Below are 14,813 nucleotides of genomic sequence, written 5' to 3' on the forward strand. Positions count from 1 at the left end.
GACCTGGCTCCACCATTTCCCAGCTACCCCAGGCAAGCCATCAAAGGGCCAGCGAAGCCCATTCCCTCCTAGGAATTGGTTCCTATAGCTTAACACTGCTTGGGAGACTCGCTAAGCAAATACATAGAACCGTTTGGTGTCTGGCACACGGCAGTGTAAACGAATGTCACCTACTATGATGTCTTTGGTTTCTGGGATTGTACTGTGTGTGATGCCCAATTTTAAATGCGTTTGCCGATAAACAGATTGAGCGAGGGCTCTGGAGTGCACCTGTCGGCTCCAGCGCGTCCCGCTGTGATGTGATTTATAATTAGAAATATATATTTAGTCTCCATCCTGGCACACAGCTCCAAGGCTCTCTAGAATCAATAGCGATAAGTGTCATTTTGCATGCTAATGAGATAACTGGTTGCTGGGGCTCTTCCGTGGCTTCACGGTGAGGGGAACTGGTTGCCAGGCAGACGGATCATTGATCGGAGAGCAGGAGTTTCCAGCCTCAGCAACCTCAGAGTAGGTGAAAGAGACGGAAGGCGCAACTGATCACCAATGGCCAATAATGTTAACATTAACTCAGGCCTCCATAATGGAGTCTCCATGGCAACTCCAAGAGAGATGATTTGGAGTTCCCAAGTTGGTAAACAAGAACATATACATAACTCAGGAGGCTGAGGAAGGGGTACTGCCATGAGTTCAAGGACCACTTTGAACACAAAGAACACATCCATCCAGCAGCTGAGAGGGTGTTGAACCCAGCTCCATAGGAATGGGAGGTCCTATGCTCTTGACCCTGCCAGCGTTGCTGTCTGTGTGATACTGCTTCATCCGCCTCCTTTTAGATACCTGTGTAATACATGGCTAAAGTAAGGGAAACGTCACCCTGTTCTGGGAGCAGTAGCAAAGCAGTCAGACCCAAGAAGAGGCTGAGGGAACTCCAACAGCCAGCTGGCGGCCAGGATGCTTCACTCGGGGGTCTGGGACTAGCCTCAGAAGCAGGACCAGCATTGGGGGGGGGGACCAGCATTGAGAACCGAGTTCTCAACTTGTGGGATATGGTGCCACGTGTTACGTTAGGGGTGAGAATTAAGTTAGAGTTATGGAATATCCAGTGGCTATTGCCCACCGTCCATATTTTGATGACCAGAATGTAAGTATAAATGTGCTATGCTACATGCGGAGTAGGAGCCCCCCCAGCCCCATGTTTTGCACCTCCATCCAGTGGGGTGAGGCCCACAGGGTTGCAAGCTCCTCTCCACAGACGGCAGATGCTCGCCTGGGATTCTCCCTCACTGTGATGCCAGGGCCACCATGCAGGACAGTTAAATCATGTCTGTAATAACTTCCCTGTGGACCCCTCCAGTGTTTATCCCCCTGAAGAGATGGATGGCCAGGAGGCAGCGGCCGGGCTGTTCTCTCACAGCTGTGACGTGACAGCAATGATTTGAAGTCACAGCCAAAGAGGATATTGGGCCATAAAAGAAAGCTTTCTGTGGATTACAGGCTGGCGATGTCTCCCTGCATTGTTCCTGCTCCTCCATGAAAGCTCATTACTGCCGCCATCACACCTGCAGAGTGACTGCTGCCCAGAGGCTCTGTACCTGACCTTGCTATTCCCAAGGACATAGAAATAGGTATCTTAGACTCCTTGGCACCTTTCCTCTGGGAAACAGCTTTCAGGGAGTTGGAGCCACAGTCTTCCATCTTTTACACCTTCAGCTAGCAGCCCAGGGTTTGAGGGTTCATAGCAGGACGCACCAGTGCTAGAGGGGCCCAGGATATTAAAGCTGGCCCCTCTCAACCCCCAGCCGTGTCCTCTAATAAAATGCCTCTCCTTTCTCTCAACTGTGTTCCTTTGGGGGAATATCTTCCTGGAGCGGTGGATTCTGGATCCTTTGCTTCCAATCTTGGTCTGTCTAGCTAACAGGTTTAAAAGAGCAGCAAGTAAGATGTGTCACTTTGGAAGGTCTTGCTTTCCCTTTCTGTCCTCCGAACTCTGACCTGAAGGGCAGGATGGAGGCAATGTCACCAAGGCAGTCACATGGAGCCCTCTGGGACATTCGCTGATCTCCCCTGCATGAAAACTGTAACACCAATGACTACTTCATAAGTTGCTGTAAAGGTTAAACAGGGCAATATTGGTGGGAAGACTTGCTGTAAGAGATGCCCTGTAAGGTCTAGTCCATTGTTGACGCTCTCTGTGTACTCGTCCACCATTCCTCATTACAGAGCTTCCCCTTGGAGGTGAGGAGAAGATGAGCTACGTGAGTGGGTTATGGCCTCGAAGTGCCTCACAGTGCACCTGCTGCCCCCTGTCTGGGCCACAGCATCCCCTCACCTGGGCATCTGCTGGAAATACAGGCGTTCAGGCTGCACCTAGCCTCCCTGTCTTTTGGACCCTGAGGTTCTTAAGCCCTGATGACTCTTCTTTCTTTCTTCCCATGGAGACCATGGTGCCAGTCCCCCTGTATGGGCATGCCTACACTTCCTTTTTTTTTAATTTTAATTTTATTTTTTTTTAAATGCCTACATTTTCTTAACATATGCCTCCTAAACATTTGGACAGCAACTGGTAACATGCATTTGATGTCACTAAATGCAATTTGGCTGCAGTAAATGATTCAAACAAAAGAATTCAAAATTGTTTGAAGATCTCTCCTTAACCTAGCCAAGCTGTTTCATTTTTGTTTGTTTTTGTTTGTTTTTGTTTTTCTTTCTTTTTTTTTTTTTAAATGCCAAGCTTTACAGGGCCGAGTTCTGTGGAGCAGGGAGGACCAAGAAACTATGGGACATCCTCAGGGAGGCTGAGTTGACTCTCTGGATGAAGGAAGAAGCTGAGGTGGTGAGAGGGAATGGAGACAGGAGGATGGCCAGGAAGGACAGCCAGGACAGCCACTGCAGCTGTGTTCTGGGCCAGGAGGGGAACCGGAGTAGAGGGTTTTACTATTGCCGAGGAAAGTGCCCTGTGCTTCCTAGAGGCCCCTCTGACCTCCCAACAGCAAACTATCGTTCTCTCATGTGTTCAACTTTGACTTTAACCAATTTTCCCAACCTGGCCTGGAATGTGGAGGTTCTGGCCATCCTTCAATCTCTCTTTCTCAGCAGTCCCCTGACTTGACAGCCAGGGCTCTCTGGGCTCCATGCCTTTGACATGTTAGCTTTCAAGAAAAGAAGCAAACTCTCAGGAAAGCAAAGACAGCGTGGATCCTGCCCTATTGTCCGTCCGTCCGTCTGTCCCCCCACCCCCGTTTCAGGGCGGGCTCACCTGAATCCCTCCTTGCACACAGTGCACTTCTCAGGTTCATCCACACACTTCTGACAGCTCGGGTGGCACCTGAGGCAGAGTCTCTGACCTGGAGAAAGGCAGGAAGACAGCAACAGAGGATGACACAGAGGGGCTCAGAGTGGATAATAAGCCCTAGCATGCTTGGTGGCCTTGGTAATGACAGCTGTCCCCAGCGCCCTAACGATCATGGACCTGGATGTTAGACCCCAAGTTTTATCTGGAGTAACTCAATGCAGCCAAAGGATGAGAGGTGACTCTTTTCTACAGGAGACACTCTGGCTCTGGTTATGGCCATAGGAACCGGAGCCAATCCCTGAGTATACTTGGACCAGGTGCAGATCTTTATGAACCTTTGAGGTGCTCCGGAGGCCACTGGCTCCTCTCCCAGGGAGGCGGGGCTTTCCTCGTCCTCCTTAGCAGCTTCTGGGGTACCCCCAGTCCCAGCTGTGTCTCCATGCTTTATTATCAAGTTCATTTGTATTGGTGGCTCATCAAACCCCAGCTGGGATCATCGCTGCACGCCAGGCCGGAGAGCCAAGAGGCCTGGCTTTTACCTCTGCACAGCCTCCTTGGAGCCCATGGGTGGCATCACATGCACTCCGCTGGTGCTCAGCAAGGACAGTGGCGAAGAATGGCTGACCTGGCCAGGCAAGGCGAGGAACCTGCATGGGCAGCTGGAAATGAACCCTGACAGGAGTCCTCAAAGCCTGGGAAATGTTCCTATGTGACTTGTCATTTCCCCTCTAAAGGGAGTCTTTTCTTGATGGCTTGATATGTCCTGGCTCCTTCTCTTTCTCCCCAGGGCTAACAGCCATGGTGTGACAGGCACTAGGCTGGATCAGTGCGGGGGTTAAAATGGGAGGACTAAAGTTGGAGTGATACCTGTAGAGTTCCCCAAGTCCTCTGCTCACTTGAGAGCTGTCCATCACCCGTTAATATAGCACAAACCTTCTCTTTCACCTCTTGCAGAATGAGACCAGTCAATAAGACACATGCTGGAGTTCCTGCCCACCCAGCCCACACAGGTGGGACAGCAGGGTAGCTGGTTTCCTTGCTCTGACTTTGAGTCCCACCTCTGTCATTACTTGCTAGGGGCCTCTTATCCCATTTCAATTTCAAGATAAGGAAAGCAGTGACCCCCTCTTAGGGGTATGGTCACTACTATAAAGAGCCAAGCAGAGGCTACCCAGGTCTTCCACCCGTTAGCAGGGTCCTATGTAGTTTTCAGAGGACTGCATCTAAATCCAAAGTTGAGCTCGGTAGCACTTCTTGGAGTTTCACCCTCCCAGTTATGGAAGCCTGCACTGAAACCCATAGTGCCATCTTTCCTGGGGGAGTAATGACAAGACTGGGCAGCAGGGTGTCGTCTTCTGATGATTCAAGTGAGGCGGAGCTGTGGACGAGCTCCTTTTCCTGCACTCTGTCCTCAGTAGAGAATGAATTCCAGTGTGTGAGACTGATCTCAACCGTGCTTTTGCCATTGTGCAGCAGGCACATCCTTGCCCCCTGGCCTGGTGCAAGGTCCCATAAAAGACCACATAGGACAAGAAGCCAAGGATCTAGGAAACCCTCCCTAAGTAGGGGAGCATGGTCCAGAAGGGGAGCCAACTTATCTATGCTTGTGTCTGTGGACAGCCCACTTACTTTCGTCAGCATAAAGTCCGGCAGGACAGAGGGTCACACATGTGTTCGTTTCCTGGTGGTGATAGAACCCACGGCGACAAGACAGGCACTGTGTTGGGCTCCTGCCTGTGCACGTCTCACATCCCTTATGGCATCGACGGCAGCGTCTTGCTGCTGTGTCCCCAAAGTAGCCCAAGGGGCACTCGCTCACACACTTCCTGTGGGGACAAGGGCAGGTGAGGATTTCTGTTTCAGTCCAACCCTATGCCCACCCTTACATGGACTGAGGCTTCAAAGCTAGATGGGTAAAATGTCCAGGACGCAGACCCAGGGGGAAGGTTAAACCATAAATAAGTTCCCCTATGTTTGCTGACTGCGGCTGGGGGTGGGGTCCTAGGTACAAACAGGCAGGTCTGAAGAACAGGGTCCAATTCCAGGAGCTGGGTCTGGCAGACTACAACTATAATCCCAGCACTTGGCTGAGGCAGGAAGAGTCTGAGGTCAAAGTCAGTTTGGGCTACACAGGGAGACCTCGTCTAAACAAAACCACCAAATAAAGCAGGGATCCTCTCCATTCTAAGGAAATGTTTAGTTTTCTACAGGTACTATGACTTTGGTACTGACTTGGAATCTCTCTCTCTCTCTCTCTCTCTCTCTCTCTCTCTCTCTCTCTCTCTCTCTCTCTCTCTCTTTTTTTTTTTTCCCCCAGGCTTGACTTGGAATTTCTGACTGGGTCAAATCCTACTTTGATGCTTGCATAGAATAAGTTTGATGGTCAGTGAATGAAGCTATAAATGACTGCCCTTGTTCAGAGACAGGGGGTGTCCCAGGTCTGCGATGAGGACTCCAGATACAGCAATAACTGCATCTTACATTTACTGTGTATAGCACACCCCTGCTGCCTGGCCTGCCTGGCCTGTCTGGCCCTCATGGACATGATTCAGCAGTGCTGAGGTATCTGCTATCCAGATCTTTAGTGTGTATAGCACTGTCTTGCTGTCACCTTGGCCTTCCATTCCAGGCACATGCAGCACATGGTGGATGCTCAGGAAGGTCTGTGTATTGTAAAAAAAACAAAAAAAGGGAAGCTTCAAGCCTATTAGAGAGTGGTATAAGGGTCTGAGGTTTGCATACTCCTCACTGAAGGGACGGTCTGAGCTGGGACAATTGGCCATAGGCTGGGTGTCTGTAGAGGTTTGAAAATGCTTGTCCAGTGGGAAGTGAGACACTTAGGAGGAAGTATGTCACCATGGGGGTAGGCTTTGAGACCTTCCTCTTGACTGCCTGAAGAAGAGGCAGTCTCTCCTGGTTGCCTTTAGATCAAGATGCACAACTCTCAGGTCCTTCTCCAGCACCACGACTACCTGCATGCTGCCATGTTTCCTGCCGTGATGCTAATGGACTGAACCTCTGAACCTGTAAACCAGCCCCAATTAAATATTGTCCTTTATAAGAGTTGCCTCGGTCATGGTGTCTGTTCACAGCAGTAAAACCCTAACTAAGACAGTGTCCCAGGTCAGGTCTGTAGGAGCCCTCCTTCAGGGAATAGCAAGTTTCAGACTTTTTAGGGAGCTGCCCAGCCAGCTGCAGCCTAAGAGCCAAGTCACCCTGCTGGTCCTACAGGGTTCCTGAATCTCACGTGCCCACAATCCTCTGCGAGCAGGCCTGTGTACTCAGTATGATCTACTACGGATGCAGAGTGATTTCTAAGCATGGCCAGCAGAGTGGTCAACTTCTCACCGTTTCATAATGGACTTGTATTACTTGTGTGACTAAAAACAAGATACTAAACTTTTTTTTTTTAAATGCAAAGCTGTTAACCTTGATTGGCTCTCTCTTTGAGGGTTATGCAGCTCACTGTGACCCTTTAGTGCTTCAGCATGGGGCTCTAGGGTATGCAGACGGCAGCTCCAGCCACTCGTTACCTGTTTGTCTTGGAGTTCCCCAGGCTGAAGTGGACACAGTTCAAGCACTGGTCTGCATTGGGACCATCGCAGCCTTTATCACCACACTCGGGATGGCACATACCTTAAAGACACAAGCACTTCTTTTCATCCAGAGAGATGCTTTCTCCATCCAATCCAGCCCCAGGGGTCCCTTTGTCAGGTTACCACACGCCCAGGTCTGGGCAACTTCCTTCAAGAGTGGTGCCCTGTACAGACTGCTACATCTGAGACCTACTTATAGGATGTGGCCCCCAGCTGGGGCCTGAGTCTAGCCATCCTGACCCTCTAGGGAGGAAAGGCATGAGAGGAAGTGATATTTAGTCATTGGTAGTAGTGAGAGTTGAAGGCCAGCGAGGAGATGGGAACTGAGGTCTCAGTATGAGGCATTTTAGCCACCATGATGGGACCAGTCACCTTGTTATATGCACTGGGAAAAACAAAGCAACACACTTGGGTGTTTGGGTTGTGACAGCCCAGCATGGATTGTGCCAGAAGAGGGTAGAGGAGGAGTCTATTTCCACACCTGGTGTGCCCAGGTTACACAGAATGTAAGGGGACAGGGACAGTTGGGAACATGGCACTGGGTGGTGCTCATGGTGACTATGGGCTGAGGGCCCCCCACCCCCACCCATACACACACCCGTTTCCTTCATTCTAGCTGTCAGTAGTAAGCTACTATGTCTTCCCTCAAGTCTCCTCAGATGACTTCGAGTCTAACTGTGGTTTCCATGTTGTTGGGAAACCCATCTAGAAGCGCAGGGAGCTCCACAAATTCCAGAAAGCTGTCACCTTCACGTTCTAGGTCCTTGCCCAGGGCCCTGCAGGGATGAGTCTCCTTAGCTGCAGCAGATTCTGCTTCTCAGTGCTGGAGCCAGCCTGAGGTGACTGCCTATGCTACTGTTTGATGTGCACACAGAAGGAAAGCATCCCTGGAGGTGGGAGGGGATGCAGGGAGGGGCTGGAGGAGGCACTGGAAAGGCTTCTGAGAGGTTAGAAGGCAAGAGCCTTCTGCTAAGCTTGTGTTGGCAGAAGATGGGGATGGAGTGCAGAAGCGAAGTGGGGTTGACTGATTTCGTGTAGAATGTAAATACAAAAGCCCCCATTCTCCCAGACCACAGTGGGCTTTCCTCATTCCCCCGCCCTGTCTGGAGGCCCTCCCTCCTGGCTGCCCTCCCTAAGGTTCATCTTTGTTGACACCTCCCAGTTTGCATTGTGGATCTCCACTTGCCTCAGTTCCCACTGTGAATGACCCCCCCCTGCAGGGCTGTCATCTCCCCCGGGATGTTCTAGATGGCCTTTCCAAGTGGCTGCTGGCCTGTTCTGTGCTCAGGTGGACATGCTTGTCGCTTCCACAGCTCAGCCCCTGAGCCGCGTCCTAACCCGGCGATTACTTTGGAGCTTCTTGTTGGTCTCACCCCAGAGTCAGCTCTGGGGAAATGTCAACTCCTCACTCCATCGGACTACTGCTTGGCCACCTTCCTTCTCACACACACACAAGGCACGGCAGCATTCTCCGTGGCCCCGTGCTTTCTCTGTACAACCCAGAAGGCAGTAGGTAAAAGTACAACCGGAATGGTGGAAAGGAAGACACTTTAAAGAGCTGTGTCTCTCAGTCTGACAGTGAGACCACTGAAATGACAGACTCCAGAGAAATAAGACATCCCCTGGAATCTCATGCTGGGAAGGAGAAAAAAAAAAAATCACCTAAAGGGGAGCTTGTCACCACAGAGTGGTTTATAACTTATCAGACCCCCTTAGGGTATAGGACTGAAACCCAGACAATGATGGGACAATGGTGTGTGGAATCACAAGTTGTCCCAGGGCTGCTTAGATGCGTCCCCGATCTACACTTTAATCTCACTTCAGGACCATGAACATGGTCAGCTGTGGGGTCAGAGGATGTCCCTGCCCCATTTTCTAATGCAGCCACATTGAATACATCTCCCTTTCCTGACTTTTAATAATCATTTGATTGGTTTAACTGGCTTCTTCAGGATGAGTGGCCAAACTCGGCTTTTTAGAGTACAGACGATGTCCCCTGAGTTCACTAACAATTACCTCCACCTTAGAAAGATGAAGCATGTTGTGGAGACAGGAACACGAGCCCCAATTCCTCACAGACAGAGTGGGGTCAAACAGAATGGAGTCTAGCTTGTTGCCTGCGAGTACCTAGGATGTGTCTGTGTGGAGCAGGTGTGAGGTGAATCTCTGCCTACAATGTGGCAGGGATGTGGCAGTATGGATGAGGGAGAGGAGGGGCAAGGGCAGATGTCTTCACCATCTGTAGGCAAACGTCCTAGCAAGTCCTTAAACAGACATGGCCTTCAGCATCCCTGGACTGGGCCTTCCCCAGCATTGGTCCACAGGATGCTGATGTCACTTGTCATCTCTGCCTGTCCCTGCCTCTCAGGCCTTCCCACAGTGGGAAGTTTTGGCTGAGTCCACATGATAGCTGGGGCAGCAGAACTCTGATACAGCATCAAGGCCACGGGCAGCAGCCAGCCCTCAGCTGGAGAGGCTGGGATATGACGTTGTCCAGCCAAGGGCAGCTATCAAATTCGTAAACCAACCAATCAGTCGGCATGTGGCTTTCTGGGTGGCTTTAAAAGCCAAAAATCAAACTTCATCTCACCCATGAAACACGTTGAATCAGATCCACCTGGCTAGCCAGCTACCTCACTCCAACCCCTTTCCTCCCAGGAATGCTGGTGTCCAGCTGTAACACATTCTCTCAGAGAGCATCTGTTTTTGTCACCATCTGTAATTATGTCTGCTTTGCATCTCTCCTCAATTAGCTGAAAGTGACTCCGAGGCCTGGCTTCCGGAGTCAGTGTGCTATGCAGCACATGGAGCTCCCAGCAAAAGGAGTGTTTGAGTGTTCTGAACAGCGGGGCTAATGGCAGATCACAACCCCATGGGGTTAACCAACACAGGCTAATTTGAAAAGCCAATTTCCTGTCCTTTGTGGGGCAAGTCCAGGGTTGGAAAAAAAAAAAAAAAAAAACCAAATCAATGACTCAGGAAAGCAACTTGGTGTCCTATCTCTCTCCTCCCCATCCCTTCTATCTCTCTCTCTCTCTTCCTGTCTTTCCAAGACTAGGGATTGAGCCTGTGGCTGCACAAATGCCATGTAAGTGCTTTATCACTGAGCAATACTGCCCACACGTACTTTTTTGAGACAGAAACTCTGCAAGTTGACCAGGCTGGCTTGAACTCACTCTGCAGCCCTGGTTAAGCCATGAACTTACCTCAGATGACTCCCCACCCCAAGTTCCTGGGATTGTAGGCATGTGCCGTGAGGTCCACTCATTTTCCTGTGCTCAATGGTTCTTTCCCCAAGCCAGGCTCCCCTTCACGCCAATAAGTTTGGTCACATGCTTGTAAGAACCCCATCCTATATCCTGCCTTCATCCTTTCTGAGCTCAGGTCTACTAGCTGCCTAGGTACAGCCTACCTGGGCGGGGGGTGTCTTATTTTACCTGCTATGGGAGTAGATTTCAGAGGCTGAGCCTGGTCTCTCAGGTGGGGCAGCCCAGGGTCTGCTCTTTAGTGGAGTATCCTGATAGGTTCTGGTGGTGGTTGTGGAGGTCTGTCTCTCCTGCCACCACCAGATGGCTCTGTCACTGTAGGCTGGCCCTCGCTCCGAGCTATTCACTTCTACTACCCGCTTCCTCATAGCTTCCCTGAGCTTCATCCTTCATCTTGCCTGCTGAGGCTGCTACACCCAGGCTTTCTGGTTCCTGGTCCACTTGTCCAGTGGTCCTCTACCCTACTGGCTGATGTCATTGCTCATACGCCTTTTCCCCAGACTCCAGTGGGCTGGAATCTGGTCCTCAGTGGGATAGTGCTGAGGCTGTGGAACCCCTAGCGTGATGACTAGCTTTGTCTAATCCGGGGCTTGGGGGATGCTTAGGAGAGAAGCTCCTTACACCTGTGTCTGTAAGGATGCTTCCAGAGAGGGCTGGACCAATGGTGCCTCTGACCTAGTCAAGGTTCAGCCACTGATGGATTCAAAATGCTGGCAGACTTGGGGAGGTAGTGGAACCGTGGAAGGTGGGGCTTCCCTGGGGCACTGTCTGTCTTCTCTTTCCTGTTTGCTGTCAGCGTGTACCTCCGCCCTGCCCACCTTCTCCATCTTGTTTCACTATTAAGCAAACATGGACTGGAGCCTCTGAAACCATGAGCCAAAATAAACTGTTCCTTCTTTTAACTATTTCCTCTTAGGTGCTTGTCCCCATGATGAAAACCCAAGGGGCGCACAGTGCAAGGTAGTTAGAGCACTTTGAATGTTGCCCTCGGAAGGGGTTAATGCTAACACTGAGTTAGTTCCAGCAAGGGCAGGTTTTAAAGAATGACCTTGCTACCCACTTGGCCCTTATACATTATCCTTGGTTTTCCTGAATCTCGACTCTCTTGTGAAGCAGCCAAAAGTATGTCCTTGGAGATAAAGACGGGTAGGCTGCATTTCTAGTCCCCTGATTTTTGAGTTAAAGAAATACTTTTTTTTTTTTTTATATAAGCACTCAGCTTTGGGGATTTTGTTATAGCAATAGAAAACGGGCTGCTGCAGTGCTGAGTACCCTCTGTGGAAGCCACATTTTCCTGTGGTGGGCAATCTTGTCAGCTGCTACTTGGGGTCCTTGTTATTTACAAATATTCCCTTCTGTGTCCTCTTTCACTTCCTCTATTTCTTGTCCCAGGGAGTGTTGGCCTCTCCTGTCTGTCTCTCGTCTCCTCCTGCTGGTTCCTGGGACCACTGCTCCATTGGACTCTCTCCGTCTTTCTTCATATGACAATGGCTCTCTCATCCATAAGGTCCAGGTGAAGCCAATGACAGCCATGGCGTCATTGCCGTGATGCACCACAAATTGAAGTTTATCAATGACTAGCTTTCCCTGTTCTGAAAGCCACAGCCTGTGCCCCCTTACCCTTTCTTGGGACTCTAAAGAAGCTCGATGTTCGTCACTCCTCCTGCTTGGCCATTCATGCCATGACACCCTCTGTCACTCTGCCTGCCTCTGTGACTGGGCTGCCCTTCCAGTCTCCCCCTCCCAGTCTCTCCTTCCAGTCTACTTCAGGGAGCTTTCCCAAGAGCCAGAAACACATCTTATTCCCATGAAAACCTCTCCCTTCATCCAGGTCGTGCTGGGTAGGGACCATGCACTCTGAGAGCAGAACAGCGTAAGGGTGAGAAGCCAGTGTGCATGGCTGGAGTCAGTAGCAGGTTTTGAGGGGGGAAAATCAGCTCTTTATTAATAATTACTGAATCTTGCCATGGTTTATAAATCACAAGGGAAAACAGCAGATTAGCCCATACATAATTCAATGTTTCGTTTTAAAGGAATGGCAGAAAAAATTTAAAATGGAATCGACCCAGGTTTACGCTTGATTTGTATTGGTAGAAGTTATCCATCTAGTTATCCATATTCTGAGATATCACCCATCATTTGTCAAGTAGCTAGGACATTTAGCTAAGAAAAAATATGCCCAACCAGAAACAACCAGTACCCTACAATTGCTGTGGGATGACCCAGAGGAAAATGAGCTTCTTTAAGCTCAAGTAACATCTGTGCTTTGCCCAGACACTGGCGGTGTCCAAAGACATCTTTGGGTTACTGTGGCTTCTAGCCACCTTTCGAATGAGCCAGTGATCTAGAGACAGAGGCCATCATGCCAATGGGATAGCTGTAGAGGCCACCGCACCAGGGGTCTTTACATGCTGTGAGCATTTGAAGACGTTTTTGCATAGCATTCGTCTATATTGATTCACCTCTTGACAATCTCTCCTGGGTACCAGGAGAGTGGCCCTAGAGAGTGGTCACTTCTCAATCACCAGCTCCATTTTTGGAAACAAGTTCCTGGACCCCAGGCTTCCCTCTCATTTCTGGTTGCTCAAAATGAATGGATTTGAGAGGGTCCAAATATTGGGTCTTGTGATGAGGGACTTTGAAGAAAGGGGGCAACCCTGGAGCTAAGCTAATTAACCCAGGGCAAGCCCCAGTTCTGGTTGGGCATACTGGAAGGAGCTCAGTGGCCCAGCCTGAAAGGTCAGAGAGTACTTACTGGTTTGAAGTATACTTACTGGTCTGTAAAGTATTAGGAGAGCCTTGGATGGAAGGAGCTGTGTGAGTGCAAATTACTGTCATTATTACAACTTCCAGGCAAGGTAAGACTTACAACCAAAACCCCACCTTTGGCCTGCAAGGGCCCCATCTTTGAGAGCTACAGTGAAAAGTTTAGTTGGGAGGGTACCCATCTCCTCTCCTTCAGGTTTATTACCTGTGTATTCTTCCTCTTCTTCTGGAGTCTCTGCCTGCGGTGGTGGTCCCTCAGCTTTGAGAGGCTCCTGTTCTGGGACTGAAAGCTCCAGCATCCGTGAGCGAGACTGGTGGGAGCTGAAGGTGCGGTATGGGTGCTCTGCGGTGCCATATAAAATGAGGCTCCATTCTTTCAACTTTCCTGGAAGGCATCAAAACCATCGTTATCCCCCAAAGCTCGGGATGTGTTTGCAGATACTGAGAGGGTGCAGCAGCGTCCGTCACTCATTAAGGGAATCAGATGCTGCCTTACTTCAACCCCTATAGCCGGCTCTCCAACGTTACATCATTTCCCCCAACCCAATGACCCAGTGTGACGGCTTCTCTTGGTTGTCAACTTGACTACACCTGGAATGAACGAAAATCCACGTGGCTGGGTATACCTGTGAGGGGTCTTTTCTAGACTAAATCATTTTAGACGTTCCTACCACTCCCAACTCACTTTTTATCTCAATCTTTTGAGGTAATAAAATACACCTTTAATCCAGATCTTTTGAGTTGGGAAGATCTACCTTTAATCCGGGCCATACTTTCTGCTGGTGGCCTGTATAAAGGACCTGAAGGAAGGAAGCTTTCTCTCCCTGCCTGCATCACTGGCATTAGAGCCTACTACCTTGGGTTTCTGGTGTATACTAAAGATCATTGGAGACATCCAGCCTTGTGGACTGAATAACTACTGGATTTTTGGTCCTTCCATTGGTAGATAGCCATTGTTCAACTAGGTGAACCACAGCCTGTAAACTGTAAACCACATTTTTAATTAATCCTGTGTATGTGATATAAATAAATAGATCGGATATGTTTATTCCATACATACACACTCATTCTATAAGTTCCATTCCTCTAGAGAACCATGACTAATACAGATTTTGGTTCCAGAAGTAGTTCTAAAGCAACAGAAGTATAAGGATGAATTTGGGTATCTGGAATGGGTTTTCAAATTTGCCAATATCTACAGCTACTGAGGCCTCTTGATATAATAATGATGATGATGATGATGATGATGATGATGATGATGATGATGATGATGATAACCTTTTCTAAGTGTGCCCAGACACATGAGTTTTAGTTCATTCCAGATATTCTAGATGTAGTCAAGGTGACAACCAAGAATAGCCACCAAAAGTCCGGTCCTTGTCAACTTTATACAATCACATCTCTTTATATCATGATTAATTTCCAAATGGAAACAATAACCATGTCATAATTACACCTAACATGATATAACAATCCCTCGTATAACCACAAATGCATTAAAAATTGGAAGAGGTGGCAATGTCCCTGGAGGGAGATTCGTAGAGTATCTCAGACTTAAATATGATAACCACTGATATTCTCTAAATTGATAATATATTAAATGATAAATTGAGGAAAGAAAACACAAATATCTGTTCAAATACATCTTCACAAAATATGGCAAACACTCATATCGGTTATATTCCTCGGTTCTGCAATGGCCGCGTGGCCTTAGTTCGTATGCACTGGTAGCTTCCTCCATTACCTGTTCTGTATTTCCTCCACCCTTGATAAGCACCTCAGCAGGTCTTGGTGCTTTTCCTAGAGCAGTGTCCCGCACCTTCATTCCTGAAGGTTCTGTGCCCTTTAGCATCCTATCTTTGTTAGGTTGGTTGTAGTTTCCCATTGACT

At 49.2% G+C, this 14,813-nt stretch overlaps 1 protein-coding gene across 1 annotated transcript in view; it reads right to left on the reverse strand.

The window, feature by feature from the left end:
- The window catches only part of Pcsk6 (proprotein convertase subtilisin/kexin type 6), a 188,653-nt gene that overhangs the window by 11,608 nt on the left and 162,232 nt on the right, over positions 1-14,813 (reverse strand). Inside the window, exons 14-17 of the mRNA XM_032893453.1 lie at positions 13,129-13,308; positions 6,829-6,931; positions 4,925-5,121; positions 3,260-3,347 (exon numbers count right to left, since the gene is read on the reverse strand). Coding sequence (XP_032749344.1) covers positions 3,260-3,347; positions 4,925-5,121; positions 6,829-6,931; positions 13,129-13,308 — 568 coding nt within the window. The remainder of the gene's footprint in view (positions 1-3,259; positions 3,348-4,924; positions 5,122-6,828; positions 6,932-13,128; positions 13,309-14,813) is intronic.

The sequence above is a fragment of the Rattus rattus genome, chromosome 2, assembly GCF_011064425.1.
Source record: "Rattus rattus isolate New Zealand chromosome 2, Rrattus_CSIRO_v1, whole genome shotgun sequence".
Classification (NCBI taxonomy): Eukaryota; Metazoa; Chordata; class Mammalia; order Rodentia; family Muridae; genus Rattus; species Rattus rattus.